Source organism: Grampus griseus (assembly GCF_964374135.1).
Source record: "Grampus griseus genome assembly, chromosome: 10".
Lineage (NCBI taxonomy): Eukaryota > Metazoa > Chordata > Mammalia > Artiodactyla > Delphinidae > Grampus > Grampus griseus.
The window spans coordinates 32,521,225-32,543,995 of NC_139004.1; the positions used below are offsets into that span (position 1 = coordinate 32,521,225).

Here is a 22,771-nt window from a genome sequence, read left to right on the forward strand (position 1 = left end):
GATTTTAAAGACAACAGAAAAGAAAAAAGAAAGTCTGGCAATGGAATAACGTTGTTGTTTATAAGGCACAGGTACAGACGTTCTCATTAAATCCTCCTGATGAGTATCATCAGTATTCATTTTATGGAAACTGGTTTGGACGCTTAGGGATTTGCCCTAGATCTCACAGCTGGTAGGTTGTGGTCAGGCCATAAGTACCAATGTCACCGAGTCTTGTTTTATTGAACCACATGCCTCTAAGTTGAGCGACTTCAGGATTCCACAAAAACAAAGCCCAGGAAAGCCAGTTCCTTTTACACTTGTCCCCCACCCCAGCCCCCGGCCCCCAAAGCCAGGCCACTTCGTTACTGGTGTTTCAGTTAACTGCACTCATCACCTTTTAACTGCCTCATGGTTAGAAACAAAGGAAAGGGGCATCCTCATCCCCAGGCTGGAGCTGGGAGGGACTGCTGTACACTTAGGAGATGTGAAAACCCAGTGCAATGTGTGGATCTTATTTTGATCCTGATTCAAACCAGCCAATTATTAAAAAATAAAATAAAAACATCTTTGAGACAACTGGAAAAATCCGAATATGAACTGGATACTAGGGGATGTTATAAAATCACTGTTCATTTGTTAAGTGTGATATTGATATGGTGATTATGTTAAAAAAAGAAAGTCTTAATCAACCCACATAAATATGCCCCCCATACAAAAACCTAATTTTTGACAAAGGTACAAACATCGTTCAATGGAAGAAGGGTAACTTTTGATCAAGGGTGCTGGATCAATTGGACATCCTCAGGCAAAATAGTGAACTCAACCTAAACCCCAACCTTATAAAAAAATTTACTCAAGGGAATTCCCTGGTGGTCCTGGACTCCATGCTTCCACTGCAGGGGCCCGGGTTTGATCCCTAGTCAGGGAACTAAGATCCCTCAAGCAGCTTGGCCAAAAAAAAACCAAACCAAACCAAACAAACAAAAAAACCCCAAAAACCTTAAAAAAAAATTACTCAAACTAGATCAAGGCCTAAAACATAAAACATACATCTATAAAAATATTAGAAAAAATACAGAGAAAGATCTGCAGAACGTAGGGGTCAACCCAAAAACACAGTCCATAAAAGAAAAAATAAATTGGATTTCATCAAAGTTAGAAACTATTGCTCTGCAAAAGATCCCTGTGAAGATAATGAATAGACCAGCTTGTAGAGAAAGTATTTGCAAACCACACGTCTGACAAAGTTCTTGTATCCAGAATATATAAAGAAATCTAAAAACAAAGAAGCAAGCCAGTTAGAAAATGGACAAAAGATTTAAATGGATAATTAACCAAAGAGGATACACAGACAGCAAAAAAGCACATGAAAAGAAGTTCAACATCTAGGGACTTCACTGGTGGTGCAGTGGTTAAGAATCTGCCTGCCAGTGCAAGGGACATGGGTTTGATCCCTGGCTGAGGAAGATCCCACATACTGCAGAGCAACTAAGCCTGTGCGCCACAACTACTGAGCCTGCGTACCGCAACTACTGAAGCCTGTGTGCTCTAGGGCCCATGCTCCACAACGAGAAGCCACCGCAATGAGAAGCCACTACAATGAGAAGCCCACGCACCTCAGGGAAGAGTAGCCCCCGCTCGCCGCAATTAGAGAAAGCCCGCGTGTGGCAACAAAAACCCAACACAGCCAAGAAAAAAAGATGTTTAACATCTAGCCATTAGGGAAACGCAAATTAAGATCACAATGAGTATTGCCGCACACCTATCAGCATGGCTAAAATTAAAAAATAAAAAAAAGGTAACACCAAATGTTGGCGAAGATGTGGAGAAACTGGCTCACTCGTACACTGCTAGCAGGAACGCAAACTGGTACGGCCACTCTGGAAAAGAGTTTCAGTTTTTAAAATGAAACATACAGTTACCACAGGACCCAGCAGTTGCATTCTTGGGCATTTATTCCAGAGAAATGAAAACTTATGTTTACATAAAAACCTATACACAGATGTCTATAGCTGCTTTATTCGTAATAGCCCCAAACTGGAAACAGCCTAGATGTCCCTCCTTGTGTGAATGGTTAAACAGACATGGTACATCCATACTTGGGATACTACTCAGCAATAAAAAGAAAGGAACTACTGACACACACAACCACCTGGATGGCTCTCACTCGCTTACGCTAAGTGAAAAAAGCCAACTTCAAAAGGTCACAAACTTTGATTCCATTTATATAATATTTTTTAAATAAAATTATAGAGATGGAGAACAGAGCAGTGGCTGCCAGGGGGTAGGGATGGGGAAGAGGTGAGAGGTGGATGTGGTTATAAGTAGACAGCATGAAGGAACCTTGTGGTTATGGAAATGTTCTATATATATTTTCATTTTTATTGGAGTATAGTTACAATGTTGTTAGTTTTTTTTAAATAAGTTTATCTGCTACATTGTTCTTTTATAAAAATATTTATTTTCTTTATTTTTTTGACTGCGTCGGGTCTTAGTTGCAGCACATGGGATCTTTCATTGTGGTGCGGGCTCTTCATTGTGGTGTGCAGGCTTCTCTCTAGTTGTGGCGTGCAGGCTCCAGGGTGCATGGGCTCTGTAGTTTGCGGCACGCAGGCTCTCTTGTTGAGGCATGTGAGCTCAGTAGTTGTGGCACGCGTGCTTAGTTGCCCTGCAGCGTGTGTGATCCTAGTTTCCCGACCAGGGATCAAACCCGCATCCCCTGCATTGGAAGGCGGATTCTTAACCACTGGATCACCAGGGAAGTCCCTACAATGTTGTGTTAGTTTCTGCTGTAAAATGAATCAGTTATACATATACATATATCCACTCTTTTCAAGATTCTTTTCCCATATAGGTCATTACAGCATATTGAGTAGACTTCCCTATGCTATATACAGTAGGCCTTAATTAGTTACCTATTTTATATATAGTATAGTGTGTATATGTCTCAATCTCCCAATTTATCCCTCCCCCTCACAATGTTCTATACCTTGATTGTGAATCTACACATGACAAAATTGCATAGAGCTACACACACACACACACACACACACACACACACATACACGAAATGGTGGAATCTGAATAAGCCCTGTGGATTGTACCAATGTCGTTTTCCTGGCTTTGGTATTATACTACAGTTATTCAAGATGCTACCAATGAAGGAACTGGGTGAAGGGTACATGGGACCTTCCTGAACATTTTTTTTTTGGGCAACATCCTCAATCTATAATTACCTCAAAAAAAACTTTAAAATGTCTATCAGATGCATAACAACATATTTACAGATTACATGACATAGCTCTTAGATTTGTTTTAAAATATACTCTAGGAATAAAAAATAAAAGAAAAAAGTAGAAGAAATAGATGAAACAGAAAAGATGTTGATAGGTGTTGAAGTTGGGTGAAGAATACATAGGGAAAGTATATATACTTTCCTCCCTAGTTTTGTGTTTGCAGACTTCCCAAATAAAAGTTTTAGACAGTTGAAAAGGGTACTCTGTCCAACATAAGGGCTAAGCCTTACTTATTGGTATACAGCTTTACTCACTGCTATAACATTTGCATACAAATTAAGTTCAAAGCTTATAATTCTGTTTCATTTACAAAGTTTTTATTATGACCTTTTATTAAGAGCTCATAAATCACATGCTTAATCTGGTTCTGTTGACTACTTTTTCCCTCCACGATTCCCCCAAAGTTATAAAAAATAAAAACTTATAAATATCCATTGAGGATTATGCACAGTTTTTACACGATAGTCAGGTCAATGTTTCAGGTTGTCCGACCATCTCCCAGTGTCTCACGCAGAACTGAATTACAGCAGCAAGGCCTCTGAAATCTCAACAGCAGAAAGGGAAATTCTTTTCCAAATCCCACCTCATCCCTTAGTGTTACAGCACTCAACAGGTGCTTGTTTGGGACAGTAGCAGAGGAATTGCTGGGATGACTGCTCCCGGGAGCGGGTGAGAACAGCAAGCCGGGAAAGTTTCAGCCCTGCACGTGCCATGGCTCAAACCTGGAGCTATATTTAAACTCAACAGGCCAAGAATCACCAAGAGCCAACTGACAAGCTCAGAGGGGGTCAGAAGAGGCCCGATCTGACTACTTTCAACGGGAGGAGTTTCAGGTCACTACAAACCGGAAAAACTCTCATTTGGCGCAGAGCTGGGGAATCCGATTTTCTCACTCAGTATCCTCTCTTCAGGTGCTGACGAGCAGCACTTTCCTTCCAGCCAGTGGGATGAAATGCTGAGAGAACAGTGAGGCCAGAGGAGCATGGAGCCTGCTGTCAAGTCACCAGGATTTTCGAGTTTTCAAATTCACCAAGAGGACGGAAGGTTAAGAGATGACTGTGGAAGCTGAGTATCAGAAGAGCTCAGTATGGACCTTAGGACACTAACCCAGGATTCTCCTCCTTTACCCTGTGTTAACCTCCAGGTGTCACTGGCATTTCTCTTCCTCCAAATTGGTTTTAAAACCTCTTCCTTTGGAGAACAGTCAAAAGGTACCAGCTTGCCCAGCATCTTTCTTTTTTGGTTTGTAGGGCACATCAAGGATAAAGAGGCAAAGAGGCTGGACAGATTCAGACCTGCAGGCTCTTCTTGGCCCACTTCTGCCATAAGGTGGGCACGTGGCCTTCCATCCATGCCAACTTCCAGCAGACCGAACAGGTTTCTCAGCTTTCAGAACATGAGGCTAAGCCCGGCCTTCAAAATCTCATTCCCGCCACCTCCCACCCCCCAGCAAATCCTTTTCCTACTGCATAAAACCAGTGATTCCTCCATCAAATCACAGCGTAATATATCCACTGATGTAGGCTCTTGTCAAAGAAAATCTCTTTTCCCAGGATGGGGCAGAACTTGGTTGTTCCCAAGCATGTGGTCCACAGAGGGACAGTAAATGATAAACCCCTCAGGAGAGGGTGCTGCCCTGCTTCAGGGAGCTTTCATCAGATGCTGATGAGAGTCAGTACTGCCTTTCATTCTACTCCACACGCATCTGCTTATGCCTCCTGACTCCTGCCGGCCCCAGACTGAGGCTGCGACGGGTGGGCCTCCTGTTTCCAACATGTTAAAGGAGGGAAAGTCACCTTCGATCAGCCCTACAGGGCACGTGGAGCCCAGGTGAGGTGAGAAGGAAGGAGGTTCTAGGATGATAAAATAGGCGCCACAAACTGTCAGTCAATAAAAGGGGTCAAGATATCCTGAAATACAAACTAAGCAAAGTCTTTCCGGCAGTGAGCAAAGCAGGCAAAGAGACCTTTCTTTCCTGCCACCTTCCCTGGTCTCCCAGGTTTCAAGGAATCAAGTTCCATGACTATAAACGAAGTCACTGGCTGCTCCTGTGCCCCACGGTATGGCCCGGCTGATTTAAAAAGCCTCATTGTTACCATCGTACCTTCGTCAACCCAAACATCCAGTGAAAACAGGTAATCTTAATAGAGAGTTTGCTATTAAAATCATGCCCGGTCACACCCTAGAGCCTCGGCTTGTCCCCGAGGCGGCCACCCTCTTCTTCTCTCAAGTGGCTTTAACTCCCCCAGGAGGGTGGCATCCGCGTCTCTCTACAAAGCAGGCTTCCTTCTCAGCTCATGAGAGGGACCTAGAAAGAAGAGGAATCCATGCAGCCCGCCTGGTGGGGGCCCCAGCTGCTCTCCTTCTTGCGGGGGAACAACTGCTGGGCTGTGAGGGTTGGTCCCTGGGCTGCAGGATACTCAACCTCCATGCAACAAAAGGTACATGCGGGAGATGAGGACGGAGAGGAAAGGGGAAAACATTCCCCTCTCACCAGAGTAGCTCTCCCCAAGGTTCAGAACCACCGGTGAGCCTCTCTTTTCTGCCAAGGAGCAGAGAAGGCCACCGCGGTTGGCCAGGGAGGCCTCTCTGCACCCTGGCCTCCAACTCACTTCTTCCTGCGGATCTTGGGTTTCTTCACAGGCCGCAGATAGGGGTTATCGATGATGTTCTCCTCCCCGTTCCGGCTCCCCGACAAGGAAGCGTTCTGCTGCAGGACAGAGGTGTTCTCCTTCTCGGCTCCAGAATCATCCTTTGAGCAAAAGCCGAAATAAAGCAAAATACCAAATGGCATAAGGAAAGAGATCATGCCCACGGTAAGAACTACTGTTAGCATCCCTTTCGTTGAGAAATTAAAAGCCCAAGCACCACCTTTTGGCTAATGTGCCTCTCTCTGCCCCAGACGAAAGGAGGCCAGGCAGCGGCTGCTATCAGAGGAAGGCGAGAGCACCAGCTTTGACACAGTGGAGCACAGAACACCAGACCCTGAACCTCTTCAGAGGCAGGGACAGGACTTACAAGGAACAGAGAACTGGGAGGGGCAGAGTCAGGGGCTACAATTTAGACGCTTCAGGGAGGAAGCCCAGCCTGTGCGGAGTCAAAGAAAAAGAGAAGTGCCTCCCGATGCCCTGCAGGACTGAGAGGTACAGGACTGAAACAAATCATGTGCACAGGGCACCCCCGGACCAAAACTCACGTAAATCATAATTGGTTTTCCCGCAAATTCTCAAATATCTGGTACTTGCAACATGGTACAAATGATCATATCCCAGCAGAGGCCAGAAACTGCTCAAGCCCTGCGAGCTCCCACGAGGGCAAAGCAGCACGTGCGGGCACCCACACAGGAACATCATCCCCAATCTCCACCCGCAGCGCCGGGATCAGGCCTTCTGCTGTGCGTTTTTTGAGGAAAGTGATTTTGGAGAAAAGCTTGTAAGTTTGAATATATTCAATATGATCTCAGTTAAAGAGTTTTTAAAAATCACAATGGGATGTAGACATAGAAAACCGTAACATGTTGAAGTTTTACAAACGGCTTCTGGAAATATGGGTGATTGATTCTCCTTTCCTTTTTTACACTCTCTTCTATTTCCCAAGTTCTTTAAAATGAGCAGAAGCTGCAGGCGAAGGGGATAAAAATCACACGAAGCAGCTCAGGCCCAAGGGGCTATAAGGGACCAGAAGCAGCTGGTTGGGCTGCGCCCCCTGGTGACAGACCAGTGGTTCTGTCACTGGGATTCCCGTTCTGTAACTTGAGGCAAAAGAGGACTTGACCTCAACCAGGAGATTATGCTGTCAGAAGACAGCGGGACAGTGGACAGATGGAAGGTTCTCCCATAGGGACCACTGGCCTAGGACGGCGGCGCCAGTCTGGGCTCAACGAGACTGAAGAAAGCAATGACTTTGAGGTTCGGCTGCGTGCCCTCTCACTGCCCATCAGCCCTGTTCTCCCCAGAGACCCAGTTCATCCAGGGCCCCTGTGCCTTCCCTCTCCAACACCCAGTCCGGTGGCACCAGAGTCACTGTGGACGTCCTGGAGGCTCTCTTGAAAGCGAGTACCCCAAGATCAGCCTGGCTGGCTCGTGCCAGACTAGGTGCCGGACACAACGTCTGACCACACCCAGACCTGCCTTGGATACCAGGCTCTGACCTTTCTGAAGTTCTTAACAGCTCGATTTAGTAGCTCACCCCTACCTCCCTCCTCTCATCTCTCTACAGGAAACGTCCAACCTTCAAAGTTACTGGAAGTTCAACTGTGCCTTAAGTGCTTCCTGAGATGATTAGGGTGGAGGGGACCCAGTCAGGGGTGCCCTGGGATCACTGCTGGAGGCTCCTCCCACTCAGCTCGCTATGCCTCATGAGGCCAGGACTTGGGGCACGAGTCATGGGACAACAGGCTTCTCTATGCCCAAGGAGAGCTTCTGGAAATGCCACTTTCTTTGCTGTCTTTGGGGACAGGGAGCCTTGAGATGGGGAGGGACAGGAGGAGTAGACAAAAGAAGTAAAGTACTAAAACGACTGAGATTTGTAAAAAAAAGGTGGGAGTAGAAAGGTCTGTCGGGAGCGACCTGGGCCGGGAAAGGCCATACTCAGGGCACGCTCCTCATGCACGCCCCTCATGCACCCCATGCGCCCTGGGTGACTGCATCCAGCCTCACAGCTTCTACCACCACTTCCACGGCAGCATCCCCCACTTGAACCTCCCCAGCCCTCACATCTCCCTTGACCTCCAGGCCTGCACGGCCACTGTCGCTCAACCACCCGCCATCTTCACGTGGCGGGCAAGCAGGCATCTCAAATTCAACGTGCCTAAAACTAAACCACGAGCACAAACAGCTTCTCCCACTGTCTTCCCGTCCTGTCCTCCCAGCTGTCCAAGCCCAAAACTCTGCAGTCACTCCTGCTTGCTTTCTTTCTCTGGCATCCCACAGCCAATCTGTTGGGAAAACTTCTTGGCCTTATCTTCCAAATACAGGCAGAATCTGACCACTTCCACTATCTCTTCCGCGACCCCCATGGTAGTACCTACCAGTGTCTCTTACCCGGATGGACAACAGCCTCCTAACTGGCTTCCCGCCACAGTCCCTCCTCTGCCTGTCCCATTCTCACCAGCGCAGCCAGTGCTCCTTGGAGAAGTTCAGACCTGCCTCTCCTCTGCTCCACACCCTCCCAGGACTCCCACTTCATCCAATGAAAAGACAGTTCTTAAAACTGCTCACAAGGCCTCGCCTGATCTAACCTCTCCCTCCCCTCCCCCGGCCCCACCTTCCTCAGTCACACCTCTACTCTCCTTTGTGCTATTCCCCAGGGCCTTTGCACTGGCTGTTCCCTTTCCAGGGCACTCTTCCCCAGATATCCACATGGCTCACTCCCTCACCTCCTTCAAGACTCTGCTCAGACGTCACCTTCTCTGTGATGTGTACCCTGAGCACCCTATTTAAAACTGAAACCTCCACCCTTTACCCTGGATCCTCCCCTACTCAGTTTTCCCCCCGTAGCACTTTCATCTTTTACATACTATATAGTGATGCATTTATGTATTATGTCTATGGTCATTCCCCCACTGCCAGCACACGGGCTCCCGAGATGCAGCTGTTGTCTTTGTTCTGGTCACTGATGTGTCCCAAGCACTCAGAACAGTATCTGGCACTTACCAGGTACTGAACAAATACTTGCTGAGGACATGAATGGTACATTGTTCAGAAAAGAGTAAAAGTTGAGACACTGGGATTGCCTGCAGAAGGCAGCTCGTTGAAATGTATGAGAAAAGAATCCTCTGATACGCCAATTTAAAATGAATAGCCCTGGGACTTCCCTGGCGGTCCAGTGGTTAAGACTCCACGCTTCCACTGCTGGGGGCGCAGGTTTGATCCTTGGTCAGGGAACTAAGATCCCACGTGCTGCGCAGTGTGGCCAATAAATAAATAAATAAATAAACAAAATGAATAGCCCCTTCATGTTCCTAGATGGAGTAACCAGAACCAAGTTAAACAAAGTAACTACCTAGCAACAGTCCTTGACAGCTGTGACCTTGATAGATAAAAGAACAATTTAAAACACCAGTTATTGAACTTCCGGGAACAATGTCTGTAAATGCTAATGACAGAAAACAACGTAAACATCCACAGGGGACTGGCTCACTAAGTCCACACAATGCAACAGGAGGAAGCTATGCGGAGGGATGAAGCAGCTCCTCACATACAGCGTGCAACGACCACCGAGATATCGCCACAAAGAAAGCAAGCAAGGGGAAAGAACTGTTTGTGCTTAAAATAACAATTAAAAAACATCTCTAGAAGGATTCACAAGAGACTGGTGACACTGGTTGCTTTGTAGGAGGGAAAATGGATGACAGGGAACAAGGACAGGTGAAAGACTGTCACCATACATCTTTTCGTACATTCTGAGTCTTAAACATATGATTGTATTTGCCAGTCCAACGAAATAACAAGCCCAACTGACTGTCATAAATTGTTGCTGGAATCCTTCTCTTGAAGTCTTTTTATTTATTTATTTTGTACAGAAGAGCATGTGGTCATACAGCAGGGGCAGGGGGAGGGGGGCAGTGGGTACCATGAGCGGCCATGTGCCAGGCACCTGATACGGATGAGCTCATTTTATCTCAGGCTCCTCACTTCCCCTTGAGGTAGGTGTTCCTACTCCTATTTGCATTTGTGAGGAAACAGACTCAGATGCTGGGTCATGAGCTGGAAAGTACCCTGGTCTGGATCTGAGGCCAGGCCAGTCTGACTCTGAGGCTCAGATCTTTCTACTCTTCCTGTCTGGCTTGGCCTCAGGCAGTTCCTGGCATCCTTTCAGCCTCAGTTCACTCACCGCCATGACCTCACCTATGTCATTACATTACCCGGAGTTTTAGATAACACATCTGCAAGCCCTTTAGCTGCTTTGTACTTATAAAGGGACAGTGATGTTTGTTTAGAAGACTCCGCCTTCTCATAAGGTGAACCTCATCTTAGTCCGTGCCACAATCACCATATCTCAGACCAAATTAACTGAGTCCAAAACAGAAGTGTAGAATAACAAAGCTCCTCTGCTCTATGTAGAGCCGTGGGCTCCCAGCCCTAATTCTGAAAAGAATAATTCAACATTAAAGAAATGTGTGTTCAGGCACGGGAGACCTTCAGCAAATACTAGAGTCAGCACTGGCACTCTGCACCTGCATCCTGGGGCCTCACACCTCAGAGAACACGAGGAACCCTCAGTCCAGCTACAATCACTGAGCCATCCCTTGCTTAAAAGCCAGGGCCAACCTTAAAGGATGGATGAACGTGGTAACCTGACTCTTAGGGTCCTGGAAGCTTTAAAGGCATCAGAGCTTCAGCAGGTCTGTGACTCTACTTGGCACTTTCTCCCCTGATGCATGAACAAGAGTGGGTCTTATCCCCTTACTTGCCGAGTACAATACAGCGTAACCAGAAAAGAACACCCACCAGTTTCAACGAGCACACCTCCCCGCCGACCTTTGGCTCTGTGCCCACACATTTTATCTCCTATCCTGGCTCTGAAATGTCCACAATAAGGCTAACCCCTCCTTTTGGGCACTAAATCCCATGCCCTCTCCCTCACCAAAGATCATCATTCCAAAATGTTTCTTTCTCTCCTGCATCAACTTTACCAGATCACTTTCATCAGCATACAAACATCCTGTTATTTCTTTTATTTTAAAAAACAAATAAGGGACATCCCTGGCAGTCCGGTGGTGAGGACTCCACGTTTCCACCGTGGGGGGTCCACGTTTGATGCCTGGTTGGGGAACTAAGATCCCCCAAGCTGCAAGGTGCGGCTAAAAAAATCAATACATAAAATTTAAAAATAAAGATAAAAAACAAAACACCTCTCTGACCTCCTTAATTCTTCCCCTTTAGTTACCGCTCCATTTTCTCTCCTTCCCTTCGCAGCAAAATTCCTTGAAACCATGGTCTACATTAATGGAACTTTCTGTGATGATTTAACTGTTCATATCTGTGCTGCCCAGTGGGTAGGCACGAGCCACAGGTGGCCACTGAAATGTGGCTGGTGTGACCAAGGAACTGAATTTTTTTGTTTTATTTAATTTACATCAATTTAGACTTAAATAGCCACATGTGGCTACTGGCCACTGTAACGGACAACACAAGTCCACACTCACCGACTCCAGTTCCTCTCTTCTCTTTCTCTTTGAATTCACTTGCTCTCATTCTTCCTGAAATTGCCATTGTCAAGGTCACAAACTGCATGCCCGTTGCCAAATCTAATGGGCAACATCTCAGTCCTCAGATGACTGGAACTAACTGCAGCTTCAGACACAGCTGATCACCCTCTTCTCCCTGAAACACTTTCTTCCCTTGGCCTCCGGGACGCTGCAGCCCCCACACATACACCCCCTCCCCGGTTCCACCACCTTTCCCGCTGTGCCTTCTCTGTCTTCTTGGCCGGTTCCTCATCTCCTCACCCTCTGAACAGCGCAGAGCCCCAGGGCTCAGTCCTGGAACCTCTTCTCTATTTTATCCTCACTCGCCCCCTAGGCACTCACCTGGTCTCGTGGTTTAAACACTATCTACACGCCAAGGACTCCCAGGTTTGCATCTCCTGAGCCCAAAATCTCCTTGAACTCCAATGCGCCTATCCACCTTCCTACCTGACCCCACCACCCGTATGTCTAATAAGCATCTCAATCTTACCTCTTGTAAACCTCTGCTCCTGGCTTCCCCCCTACACCTGTTCTACCCAACCGTCTCGCCTGTCTTGGCTGAGGGAACTTCCATCTTGCCTGTTGTTCAGGAAAAAACCCTTGCATTTATCTTTGACTCTCTTTCTCTCACAACCACTCCATCAGTCGCTTCTGTTCCGAAAATAATCTAGAATCTGACCAAATAATCTACCTGTGTCTTCACCTCTACCACCATCTCTCAGCTTCTTGCACCAGCCTCCCGACCGGTCTGCTTCTGCCCTCACCCTCTGTAGTCCACCCTCGACCCAGCAACCTCACCGATCCCGAGACCCTCCTCTGCTCAGTATGTCCAGGGGCTCCCATCATACTGACAAGAAGCCCAAGTGCTTAGGTACCGTTAAGACCTGACTTCCCCAGGAGCTCTCTGACCTTGTCCCCTGCTCTCCTCCCCCCATTCTGCTCATGCCACACTGGCCACCCTGATGGTCTTGCCATTCCTCAGCACAACAGCACCCACCTCAGGGCCTTCGCATCTGCTGTTCCCTCTGTGGGGAACGCTCTACTCCCAGATACGTGCGAGCCTTGTTCCCTTCAGGTCTTTACTCACCTGTCACCTTCTCAGTCACCCAATCTAATACCACATCCCCCAGGCCTGTACCTACTCCCATCTCCTAATTTCTCACTTTTCCTTAGCTCCTTTAGGGAAGGACATTTTGTCTATCTTGCCTCCTGCTAATTCCCTAGCACCTGGCACCTGCCTGACTCTGGCAGGTGCTCATTCAATATTTGTTGAATGAATGAATGGATCCCCAGGACACAGACTTATCCCTCGAGCTAGAGATCGTGCCGCAATTGGATTACCACAGGCCCATCATGCAAGTCCCTAACATGGGGCCAGAGACCTGAGGTAGGTCCTGTCCAATCTGCAGGGTGATAGGCAGAGAGCAGCACGGGCTACGGCGGGGGGCGTGCTGAAGCGGGCAGAAGGCAGGACCCACCGTGTTGATGTGAAGAGGGAGGTTCTCTGTGTCTGTCTGCTCGTCCTGCTCCGAGGAATCCGTCTCCTCCATTTGTTGCATCTCCAGCTCAGACGGAAGAAGAGCGGTCAGGTAGGGGATGGTGAAAGGCCTGGCAGCAATCACTGGGGGGTGGAAGAGAGGCCGAGAGCCTTGTGACAGATCAGCGAGCAGCAGCGAATGACAGTGATGGCTAACACGCTCGAGCGCTTAGCACAGGCCAGGCAGTGTCCTACAGGCTTTACGTGTTATCTTTAATTCTCGCCTCCACCCTATTAAGTAAGTACAATTACCAACCCCATTTTACAGATGGGGAACCTGAGGCCCGGAGAGGTTACATGACCTCCTCAAGCACACCGGAAGTGGTGGAGTGGGATTTGAACTCGGGCAATATGACTGCACAGCCTACTTTTACCAAGTACCACTAAAATCAGAGAGAACTGGGGCTGAATCCTAGCAAAGCATCAGCTTAGTGATCTTATACCCAAGGTCAGTTAACCCCCAGCCTCATTATTAGAGCAGGGATGTGGATCCCTTCAACCTGAAGGACTCAGGTCCCGACAGCAGACTTGAGAACTCTCTGCGTGGAAGTATATCCACTGAGCTAGCGGGCGCTTCAGGTACACGAGTGACCCAATTCCTCCAAAAAGCACAGAGGCTGAGTAGGCGAAATCATTAAATAAATAAATAAATAAAAGTAAGCAAGTAAATAAATAAATAAGTAAGTAAATAAATAAATAAAAAGAAAGTCTCTGTGCATACTTCCATGGTAGAATGTCATTATCAGGAGACACTCTAAGGTTATTTTTAACATGGCTCAGATGTGGAGTTCTACAGACAGAAAGAGCTAGGTTTGAATGCTATCTACTCTCCGTGTGACCTTGGGCAAATTACTTCATTTCTCTTCTCTCTAAGCCTTGGCTCCTGGAATGGTGGAAGTAACAGTTCCTAACTCAGAGGCTCACTCGAGGAGTTCATGAGATAACGTAGGGAAGGTGAGTAGCACAGTGTCTGGACTTAATAACTTAGCCGCTGTGGTTCCGGGCCAAGGCACACAGCGAGAATCCAACAGGAGCTTGCTGACTGAATGAATCATCTAAACCAATCTCCCTCACTCCCCTGAGGCCTGAGGAGAGGAAGACACTTGGTCACACAGTGAAACGATAGTGCTGAGATGAGAAATTATATGGTGAGTCCTGTGAGAGGACGTAGTGAAGGCAAAGTCTGGCAGAGGTTCTTTAACTGTCCTGCCCCCTGCCACCAGGGTCCTTCTACCACCAGGGCTGCCCCTTCTGCTAAATGAGCCTCTCTGATGCCTGGGGCTCAGTCACCCTCGAGGTAACCTCAACTCAATGCACTTCAAGTGCCCAATCCCAACAGAGGCCATTACTGTTTTGGAGTCATCAGTTAGGGACAGGCCCTTAAGACCTAGAAAAAGGAGCCAGAAATGAAGAACAAGTTCCACAAGACAAGGACAAAGCTTATTCGTTTTTTCCAATGACACTGAGAGAGAGGGAAGATGGGGCGATGATCTCAAAGGACAAGCCAGGGTCCACAGAGTGGAGACACTCACAGGGAAACGTGCTGACGTCATCTTTGAAAAGACTCTGGGTCTCGCCGGTCTTGGCCATAAAACGGGTGAGTGCCCGCTCCACGTCTCGTCTCTGGGACGCGGCCTTCTCCCGCAGGACCTGGTAGTCCGACACAGGCTCACGGTACGTCTAAAGGGAGAACAGCAAAGACACTAGAGAAATACCAATGACTACACTGCCCTCCTCGGGTTCCTGCCTTGCTGTTGCTCTGTCCTCCCACCCTTTAAATGACCCCTACCGTCACTGAGAGCAGAGATCCCCAAGGGCAGAGGAAGGGCAGAAAGAAACAATATAACTATGATTAACATTTACTTTGAATCTTAAAAGATTTACTTTGAATCTTAAAAGTTAAGAAATATACAAACATTTACATTTACGTGATCCTGGGCCTTCATTTACCTCCAGCAACAGCTGGACTCAGGCATAAGAGACACATCCTGAAGGGAGAGTGGCAATTCTCAGCCCCACACACCTGCCGGGGAAGCCCTGCCAGGGAAGCCCTGCCGGGGACCACCCAGGGGCCCTCAGTGTAACATGACAACAGAACTTTCTGACATGTTTAAAGTCTTCCCAAGATGAAGAATTTAACAGGATTCTGAACACGCTGGTTAAAAACATTAAAATGCAAGATCTTACAATTATTTTTAAGATAACCGTTTGACATTTAAAAAGTTGGAAATTTAATAGGGAAATTTTAACATAAGTCTTCAAATAATTGGTAGATGAGAATGAAAAAAATTAGTTTTATGATTTATTAAGGGCAGCCTAAGATCCCACCTATCTTTGTACTGTACCTTTTTCAACTATGAGAACTGTTAAAGTATCAAAATAAACTGAACTTAGCACCAGACCTCCTGCTTCATATTCCACCAGGTATTAAACCAAGATTTCAAAAAATACAAAAGCTGAGGCTATAACGTGGCTGCCACTAAAAAGGAGCACCAGTTTCCTGAACCTTTAATAAGGGTCAGATGATCTTTCAACGTACATTGTTTTAGTACTGTGTTACATTATAACATTCACGTAAATGAGCAAACAAATACTGAAGCATGTGCTTAATACTGTACTGACAGACATATGCTACAAAAGAGTTAGAGACTGCTGTGGGTTGAATTATAGCCCCCTAAAAAAAAGACGTGTGGAAGGCCTAACCCCCAGGACCCCAGAATATGATCTCATTTGGAAATAGGGTCATTGCAAAATGTAATCAGTTAACATGAGGTCATATGAGTAGGGTGGTAAGAATCCGATATGACTGGTGTCCTTATAAGAAATGGCCACGTGAAGACGGAGATACAGAGAGAGGGCCGTGTGAAGAGGAAGACTGGAGTGACGCATCTACAGGCCAAGGGGCGCCACGAACTGCCTAGAAACCACCTGAGGCTGGGCGAAGGTTTCACAGGGAGCCTGCCGACACCTTGATTTTGGACTTCCAGCCTCTGGAACTACAAGATAATACACTTCTGTTGCTCTAAGGCACCGAGTGTGTGGCACTTTACAGCAGCCCTAGGACACTAATACAGGAAATCCTGGTCAAGAGCATGGCTGCGCTGCAATGATGGCTGACCACCTGCTCCTTTGCCCCGTATCCTGAGGTGTGGAAAAATCTCCTGGAGGACTTGCCCCAACCCTGCATCGTGGCCATATTTGCACCGGGACGCAGTGTGGAGGCGGGGACACAGGAAGCGAGTAGAAGAGCCTCTGGGGACTCCTATGCACACTGTACCTTCCCAAAGGAAGGTGAAATCGCTAGAAGGCAAATTGGAACACGGAGGACATGTTCAGAGGACATCTGAACTAAGGAGGACAACTAGACTTGTCCCACACAGACCCAGAGCTCACAGTTATGATAAGTTCCATTTCATATTACAAGTTTTATTTTTTGTTTTTTTTTGGGGGGGCCACACCATGCAGCTTGTGGGATCTTAGTTCCCAGACCAGGGATTGAACCCAGGCCCTCAGCAGTGAAAGCACGGAGTCCTAACCACTGGACTGCCAGGGAATTCCCCCAAGTATGTTTTAAGTAACTCTTTCCCTGATTTCAAAAATAACTCTTAGCTATTATGGAAAATTTGGGAAACCCAGAAAAGCACACACAAAACAACAGTTACCTATAATCCCACCATGAATTACTACCAGCATTTTGTGGAATGTGTCTCTTCTCTACGTGGCTAGGTTCCTCTGTGGGACAGGCGAAACGGTGCCACTTTCAGTTCATTTATTAACTATATTTTCGCCAGCAAACTGGAGAAGATAATTCTCCTTTGCCAAACTGTTTTCCAGTGAGGAACGACATTGTGAGTTCTGAACTACCCTGTGACCAACAAACTTCTGGACTCCAGCCTGACAGCCAGGAAAATGGAGTCTGCTTTTGCGTCAGTCACAGCCCCCAGGGTGGCCTTGTCACTCACCGGAGTTTTGATGTAGGTGTGGGGGTCGGGGAACTCAGGAAAATGGCTGGGGATGTGTGGCGGGTGGGGCCGGTTCTGTCCTGCAGTGAGGGCCTTGGGGGTCACCGGCTGATTGGTCACTGGAGCTGCAACAGAGTCACCGGCGGTTACTCTTCCACCCAAGGCCTCGCATCTCTACCCACACCCTCCTTTTCTCAAAGTAAATCCTGGACCTCAATGTTCTATGCGACAGGCACTTTGTAATTCTACCAATAAAAGGCCTCTAATGGCCTGAGGACCTGAAAAGGTACCTCCGCCCCCCAACAACGCCCGGCACGGCATGACCTGGGGTGACATTCCCATCTACAACAATCCTGACTGCATGCCTCTTAGGGTGGGGAGTGCGGGGCAGAGACAAGCTAACTACATAAAGAGCAGGCTGAGGACCTAAGGAAGTTAGGTGGGCTGCTAACTACTTTCAAGAACCCAGGTAACAAAGACAGACATGGAGCCAGGGTAAGTTAAGCGAGGGCCAACGAGAGCAAGAGGGGTTGAAAATGGCACCTTTCACTGCCACTTTGAGAGGAGCATCTTAAAACGATGTCAGCTGGGCTTCCCTGGTGGTGCAGTGGTTAAGAATCCACCTGCCAATGCAGGGGATGCAGGTTCTATCCCTGGTCCGGGAAGATCCCACATGCCGCGGAGCAACTAAGCCCGGGCACCACAACTACTGAGCCTGCGCTCTAGAGCCCGCGAGCCACGACTGAGCCTGTGTCGTGCTGCAACTATTGAAGCCCGCGCGCGCGTAGAACCCGTGCTCCGCAGCAAGAGAAGCCACCGCAATGAGAAGCCCGTGCAACACAACGAAGAGCAGCCCCCGCTCGCCGCAACTAGAGAAAGCCCGCGCACAGTAACAAAGACCCAACACAGCCAAAAAAGAAAAGATGCCAGCCTGAAAGGGGTGATGGAAAAAAAAAATCTAGTGAATTCTCCCGAGGTCCTGCAAACCCAAACTAGTTACTCCAATCAACTCAGTTTATGGCACTCAGTGCATCTAAGGCAGAGATCATCAGACTTTTTGTATAAAGGGACAGGAGATAAATATTTTAGGTTTTGCAAGCTGTGCAGCCTGTCACAACTACTTAACTCTGCCATTATTGCATGAAAACAACCATAGATAATAAGTAAACATGGCTGTGTACCAACAAAAGTTTATTTACAAAACAGGAGGTGGACCACGTTAGGCCTATAGGCCATAGTTTACTGACCCTGGATCTAAGGAAGAACAAGCATTCTCACATTTTTCAAGTAGCATCGAGCTGGTTTACCTTTCTGGTGACTGAACTTCACATCCTAATCTGACTAGCCCAAACAACGGTTCCATGGTAGGTAAGCCCCAAATAATGGAAGGGAGCCTGCAACGAGGCAGTAGCTACGCACCAATCCCTGCCCTAGTCAACCAATTCACTCCACCAGCATTAACTGAGCACTCCTGAGTACCTCAGTTCAGAGTCACTTACGGGCAGTGATGACCATCCTCTGAGACCGCTTTGCATAAGCAGGGAGAGTGTCCACATTGAAACCTAAGAAACAGGAGAACAAAAATCACTGCCCAGACCACTGGATACTGAACATGGAACGGGAAGTAATACTGTGGTGAAATAGTTTAAATTCCCAACACAAGAGCTTTGCTGACACTCAAAAGAAGCTCCAGCAGAATCCCCAAAGAGGGAGTTAGGAGGCCTCTTAAAGGGGTTCAGAGGAACCCTCTTTTGATAACTCTCTCAAGCTAAAAGCAAACCAGGAGACTCATGAGGGGATTTAAGAACGCTCAGCAGAGGGGGCTGCCTCCTGGGGACTCCTCTCCCTCTCTCTCTCATGCCTCCAACTCAGCTGCACTGAAGAAACGGAAACTGGAGGTGTACTCACCCATCTCGACAAGTGTGACCACAATATCTGACAGTGTGGGCTGCGTCCTGGCTGTGTGCTCACAGTAAGACTTGGCACTCCTCCCAATTTCTGAAATGTCTAGGAAAGGATCAAAGGCAGAAAGTCTTACTCTCAGTTCCCAAACAGTTAAACACAGAATTGCCATATGAGCCAGCAATTCCACTCCTAGATATCCACCCAAGTGAAGGGAAAACAGGGACTCAAACAGAGTGCATGATGTTCATAGCAGCACTACTTGTGCATCCATGTTCATAGCAGCACTATTCACAGTAGACAAAAGGTAGAAATAACCCAGTGTCCATCCACAGATGAATGGAAACATAAAATGTGGTCTATCCATATAATGGAATATTATTCAGCCTTCAAAAGGAATGACATTCTGATACAAGCTACAACATGAATAAACGTTGAAAACATCATGCTAATGAAATAAGCCAGACAGTCAAATATTTTAAGATTCCACTTATATGAGGTATCTAGAAAAAAAAAATTCAGGGCTTCCCTGGTGGTGCAGTGGTTGAGAATCTGCCTGCCAATGCAGGGGACAGGGGTTCAAGCCCTGGTCTGGGAAGATCCCACATGCCGCGGAGCAACTGGGCCCGTGAGCCACAACTACTGAGCCTGCGCATCTGGAGCCTGTGCTCCGCAACAGGAGAGGCCACGACAGTGAGAGCCCCGCGCACCGTGATGAAGAGTGGCCCCCGCTTGCTGCAACTAGAGAAAGCCCTCGCACAGAAACAAAGACCCAACGCAGCTAAATAAATAAAATTTATTTTAAAAAAAATTCATAGAGACAAAAAAATTGATTAGGAGTTACCAGGAGTTGGGAGGAACGAGGAATGGGGAGTTACTGTTTATGGATACAGTTTCTGTTTAGAATGATGAAAAAGTTCTGGAAATGGATAATGCTGATGGTTGTACAACATTGTGAGTATATTTAACACTACTGAATTGTACACTGAAAAATAATTAAAATGGTAATTTTATGATATGTACATTGTGCCACCACAAAAAAAAAAAAGGTCTTATTATCTGGTTGTCAAGTTTTTGTTTCTTCTACCTGAAGCTGAACCTCTTTTCAGCCATGCTAAACTCCTTCAGGGGAAAGGGGAAGCATGAAGCTGGGCTCCATGAGTGGGTTTCAGAGGTAGATGGGCAGCTCCAGGAAAATTCTGAAATTGTGAATTTTACATACAAAAGAGACTTTTTCTGGGATGGGTCCACAGGTCAAAACCATTTTCATAATAAAATGAGACATCCTTTGACTTTTTTAGTCTCGTTCTCTCATGCAGTTTTCCGGAGGCTATGTCACCTATGATGACATCATGGCTCTGCTGGATAATGGAATGTGTGCTTGTGCATTCTTATGTTTTAAAATGTTCTCAGTTTTATTTTCTAATGTGACAAAAATCTCTATATATAGAACCCATGTATACAAAATTCCTTGGGGTCCTCAATATTTAAGAGTCTAATGGGGTTTGAGATGGCTGCTTTAGGAAAACATTTGGTATCTTGAAGTTCCAAACATCAGCTGCAGAGCGTCACCTCAACCCAGATCACAGCCTTCCTGGGGCAGCCCACATCTAGTGACTGATCAAGACCAGACTACAAAGGCAGGGCTTTGGGGGACTGATGTCAGATACTCTGATGGGCAATAGTTGCTCCAGAGCACCCCACTGAGTTGGCCAATTCTTTGTTTGGCCTGTACTGCAGCTCAACTTCTCTCTCTGCCTAAACCTTTCTCTCACTTCCATTCATAGGGTTGATTCCGCCCTCAAACACCTTAAACACCCACAACCCTCATTCCATCCTCCCCTCCCCTCCAAAGGCCCAAAGAGGGAAATACAGTGTACATGCACAAGCCTATGTGAGACCGTTCCAGGCTCCTAAACCTCAAGATACTTCCTTTTAAAAGGGTGTTTTTTTCTTTTTTCCGTTTTCTAAAACTTATTCACCCTCACTCTTTGTATCACATAATATAACATTTCATTATATAATGTGCAGCATCTATTTCACGGGAATTAATCCTGACTCTCCAATGAAACTGTAAGTTCTTTGAGCATAGAGAACAAACAGCAATAATAACAGCACCTGCAAGTCATCGAGAGCTTACAACGTTCCCAGCTTTGACTGTTTTACATATACATCTCACTTATACTCAAAACTCCAGGAGGTACAAATTATTATTCCTTTTCACAAAGGAGGCAGTTGAGGTTCAGGAGGTTGAGTGGTTAACCCAAGCTATTAGGTGGCAGAGTGATGACCTACACCCAGGTCTATCTGATTCTAAAGCCTGTAAGTCACTTAACAATGTTCTTCTTTTTCTTAAATTCTCTCTAACACTATCACAATGCAGGACACAGAACAGATGTTTGGTTGACTCGAGGAAGGCCTATTGTTTCCTGGTACTTACAGCTCTGCAGCATCTCTGTCAATGTTTCCACAGATGCTTTCTCAGCACTCTCAAACCCTGCCTCTGTCAGCAGGGAGCTCACAACCACTTGCAGGGTTCGCCTTCGGGCCAGATGGTAGTTATCAGCAGGGTTAGTGGACTGTTTACTTCCTGATCTCTGTGAATCAGCAGCCCAGAAAGAGAAAACGTTTTCATCCAGAGGACAAGGATGCAATCACAGAGTTCACATACTGCCAACGGCAAGCAAAGGTTCTTTTGCTAAATACTTATTTATTAGTGCTTAATAAGATGTGGTAGTCCCTGATGTTTAGACTTACAGCTCTTGGCCAAATGAGTAATAACTGAGCACCCCGGGAGCTCTAAATTCGGAGACAGCCTTTCTGCCTACCTAATACTTACAATTCCAATAACAAAACGGCTGTTTTCTACTTTCTATTTTAGCAGATTATCAGAATATATAGCTGAAGAAACACGCACGATGGGATTGAACTCATATCCATCTCCCAGAAAAAAAGTGACCTCTCTCTCGTTCCTTCCACCTCCACACCACTTTGCTAACGAGGAAAATTAAAACAACAAACAACACTTGATGCTAAGTAGAGGACCTACAAGTAGGAAGTATTTTGAAACGGGAATCCCGCCCAACTTTGGCGAGCCAATAAGAAGGCGAAAGCGGCCTCGTTGCACCAATCAGGAGGTGTTCCGGGCTCCCAACCCCAACAGAGAACGGGCCAATCAGTATACAAGTCCACCAACTCAGGAGGCAACCGCCGAGTCTCGAGAAGGGGGTCACGTACGACCTGAAAGACCCTCCTCCACTCAGAGCTCATGGTGGGGCTGGATTTCTGGGTATAAGATTGTAGCCCAGGCTAGGGGAAAGTTACAGAATGCCCCGACTCTCTCGGCTTCGGCCTCGCGCCTCCCGCCCTTACCGTTCCGGAGCTGCCAGCCCCGGCAGTGGCCGCCGCGTCGGCCATCTTGCTCTGGCGTAATGGGCATGAGCGCAGGGCAGGATGGGGCTTGTAGTCACCGGGCGGGGAGGAGCGGCTAGGGGGCGGGGCGACACGCGCCCCTCTGGGCTTTCCTAGGCCCAGCGGGGTCGGGAGGGTGTGTTGGGTGACCCCGCTCACTTGGCCTTCTGTGAGCGGTGCGTTCAGTAAGCCCCGGAAGTGGCCAGGAAAATGAGCTCTCGGTTTTACACCTATTTTGAAATGAAGTCGCTTTTCGTAAAAAGCACATCCCTGGAACACTCCAAAGGTGCCTGATAGCAACCTCTGCCTGGGTCCCGCTGAGTCCCCATCATTTACTCTCTAGGGGAGGGGTCTGAGATTCTGTATTCTTAAAACCTCCAGGTGATTCTTCTGAGCGGGAAATTTGAGGAAACCTTGTTTTGTGCCGGCGGCCCCTCAGCCCACTTGGAACTAGATCCCAACAGCCACCCAATCCAGGTGTTCCAACGCA

The 22,771-nt window shown here is 47.2% G+C and overlaps 1 protein-coding gene across 2 annotated transcripts; it reads right to left on the reverse strand.

The window, feature by feature from the left end:
• Positions 1 to 2,019: 2,019 nt before the first annotated feature.
• TAF8 (TATA-box binding protein associated factor 8) lies at positions 2,020 to 22,287 on the reverse strand (the record flags this gene model as incomplete). 2 transcript variants are annotated; one of them, XM_082664411.1, is made up of 9 exons in its annotated part: positions 2,020 to 5,131; positions 5,891 to 6,030; positions 12,948 to 13,090; positions 14,539 to 14,686; positions 16,969 to 17,093; positions 18,468 to 18,530; positions 18,877 to 18,975; positions 21,311 to 21,467; positions 22,243 to 22,287. In XM_082664411.1, the coding sequence occupies 9 exons, from the start codon at positions 22,285 to 22,287 to the stop codon at positions 5,071 to 5,073; spliced, it is 981 nt and encodes a 326-aa protein (XP_082520537.1). In that variant the 3' UTR covers positions 2,020 to 5,070. The 2 variants fall into 2 exon arrangements, with proteins under 2 accessions (XP_082520537.1, XP_082520536.1); XM_082664410.1 differs by having other exon boundaries at positions 2,020 to 5,586.
• Between the last annotated feature and the right edge of the window lie 484 nt (positions 22,288 to 22,771).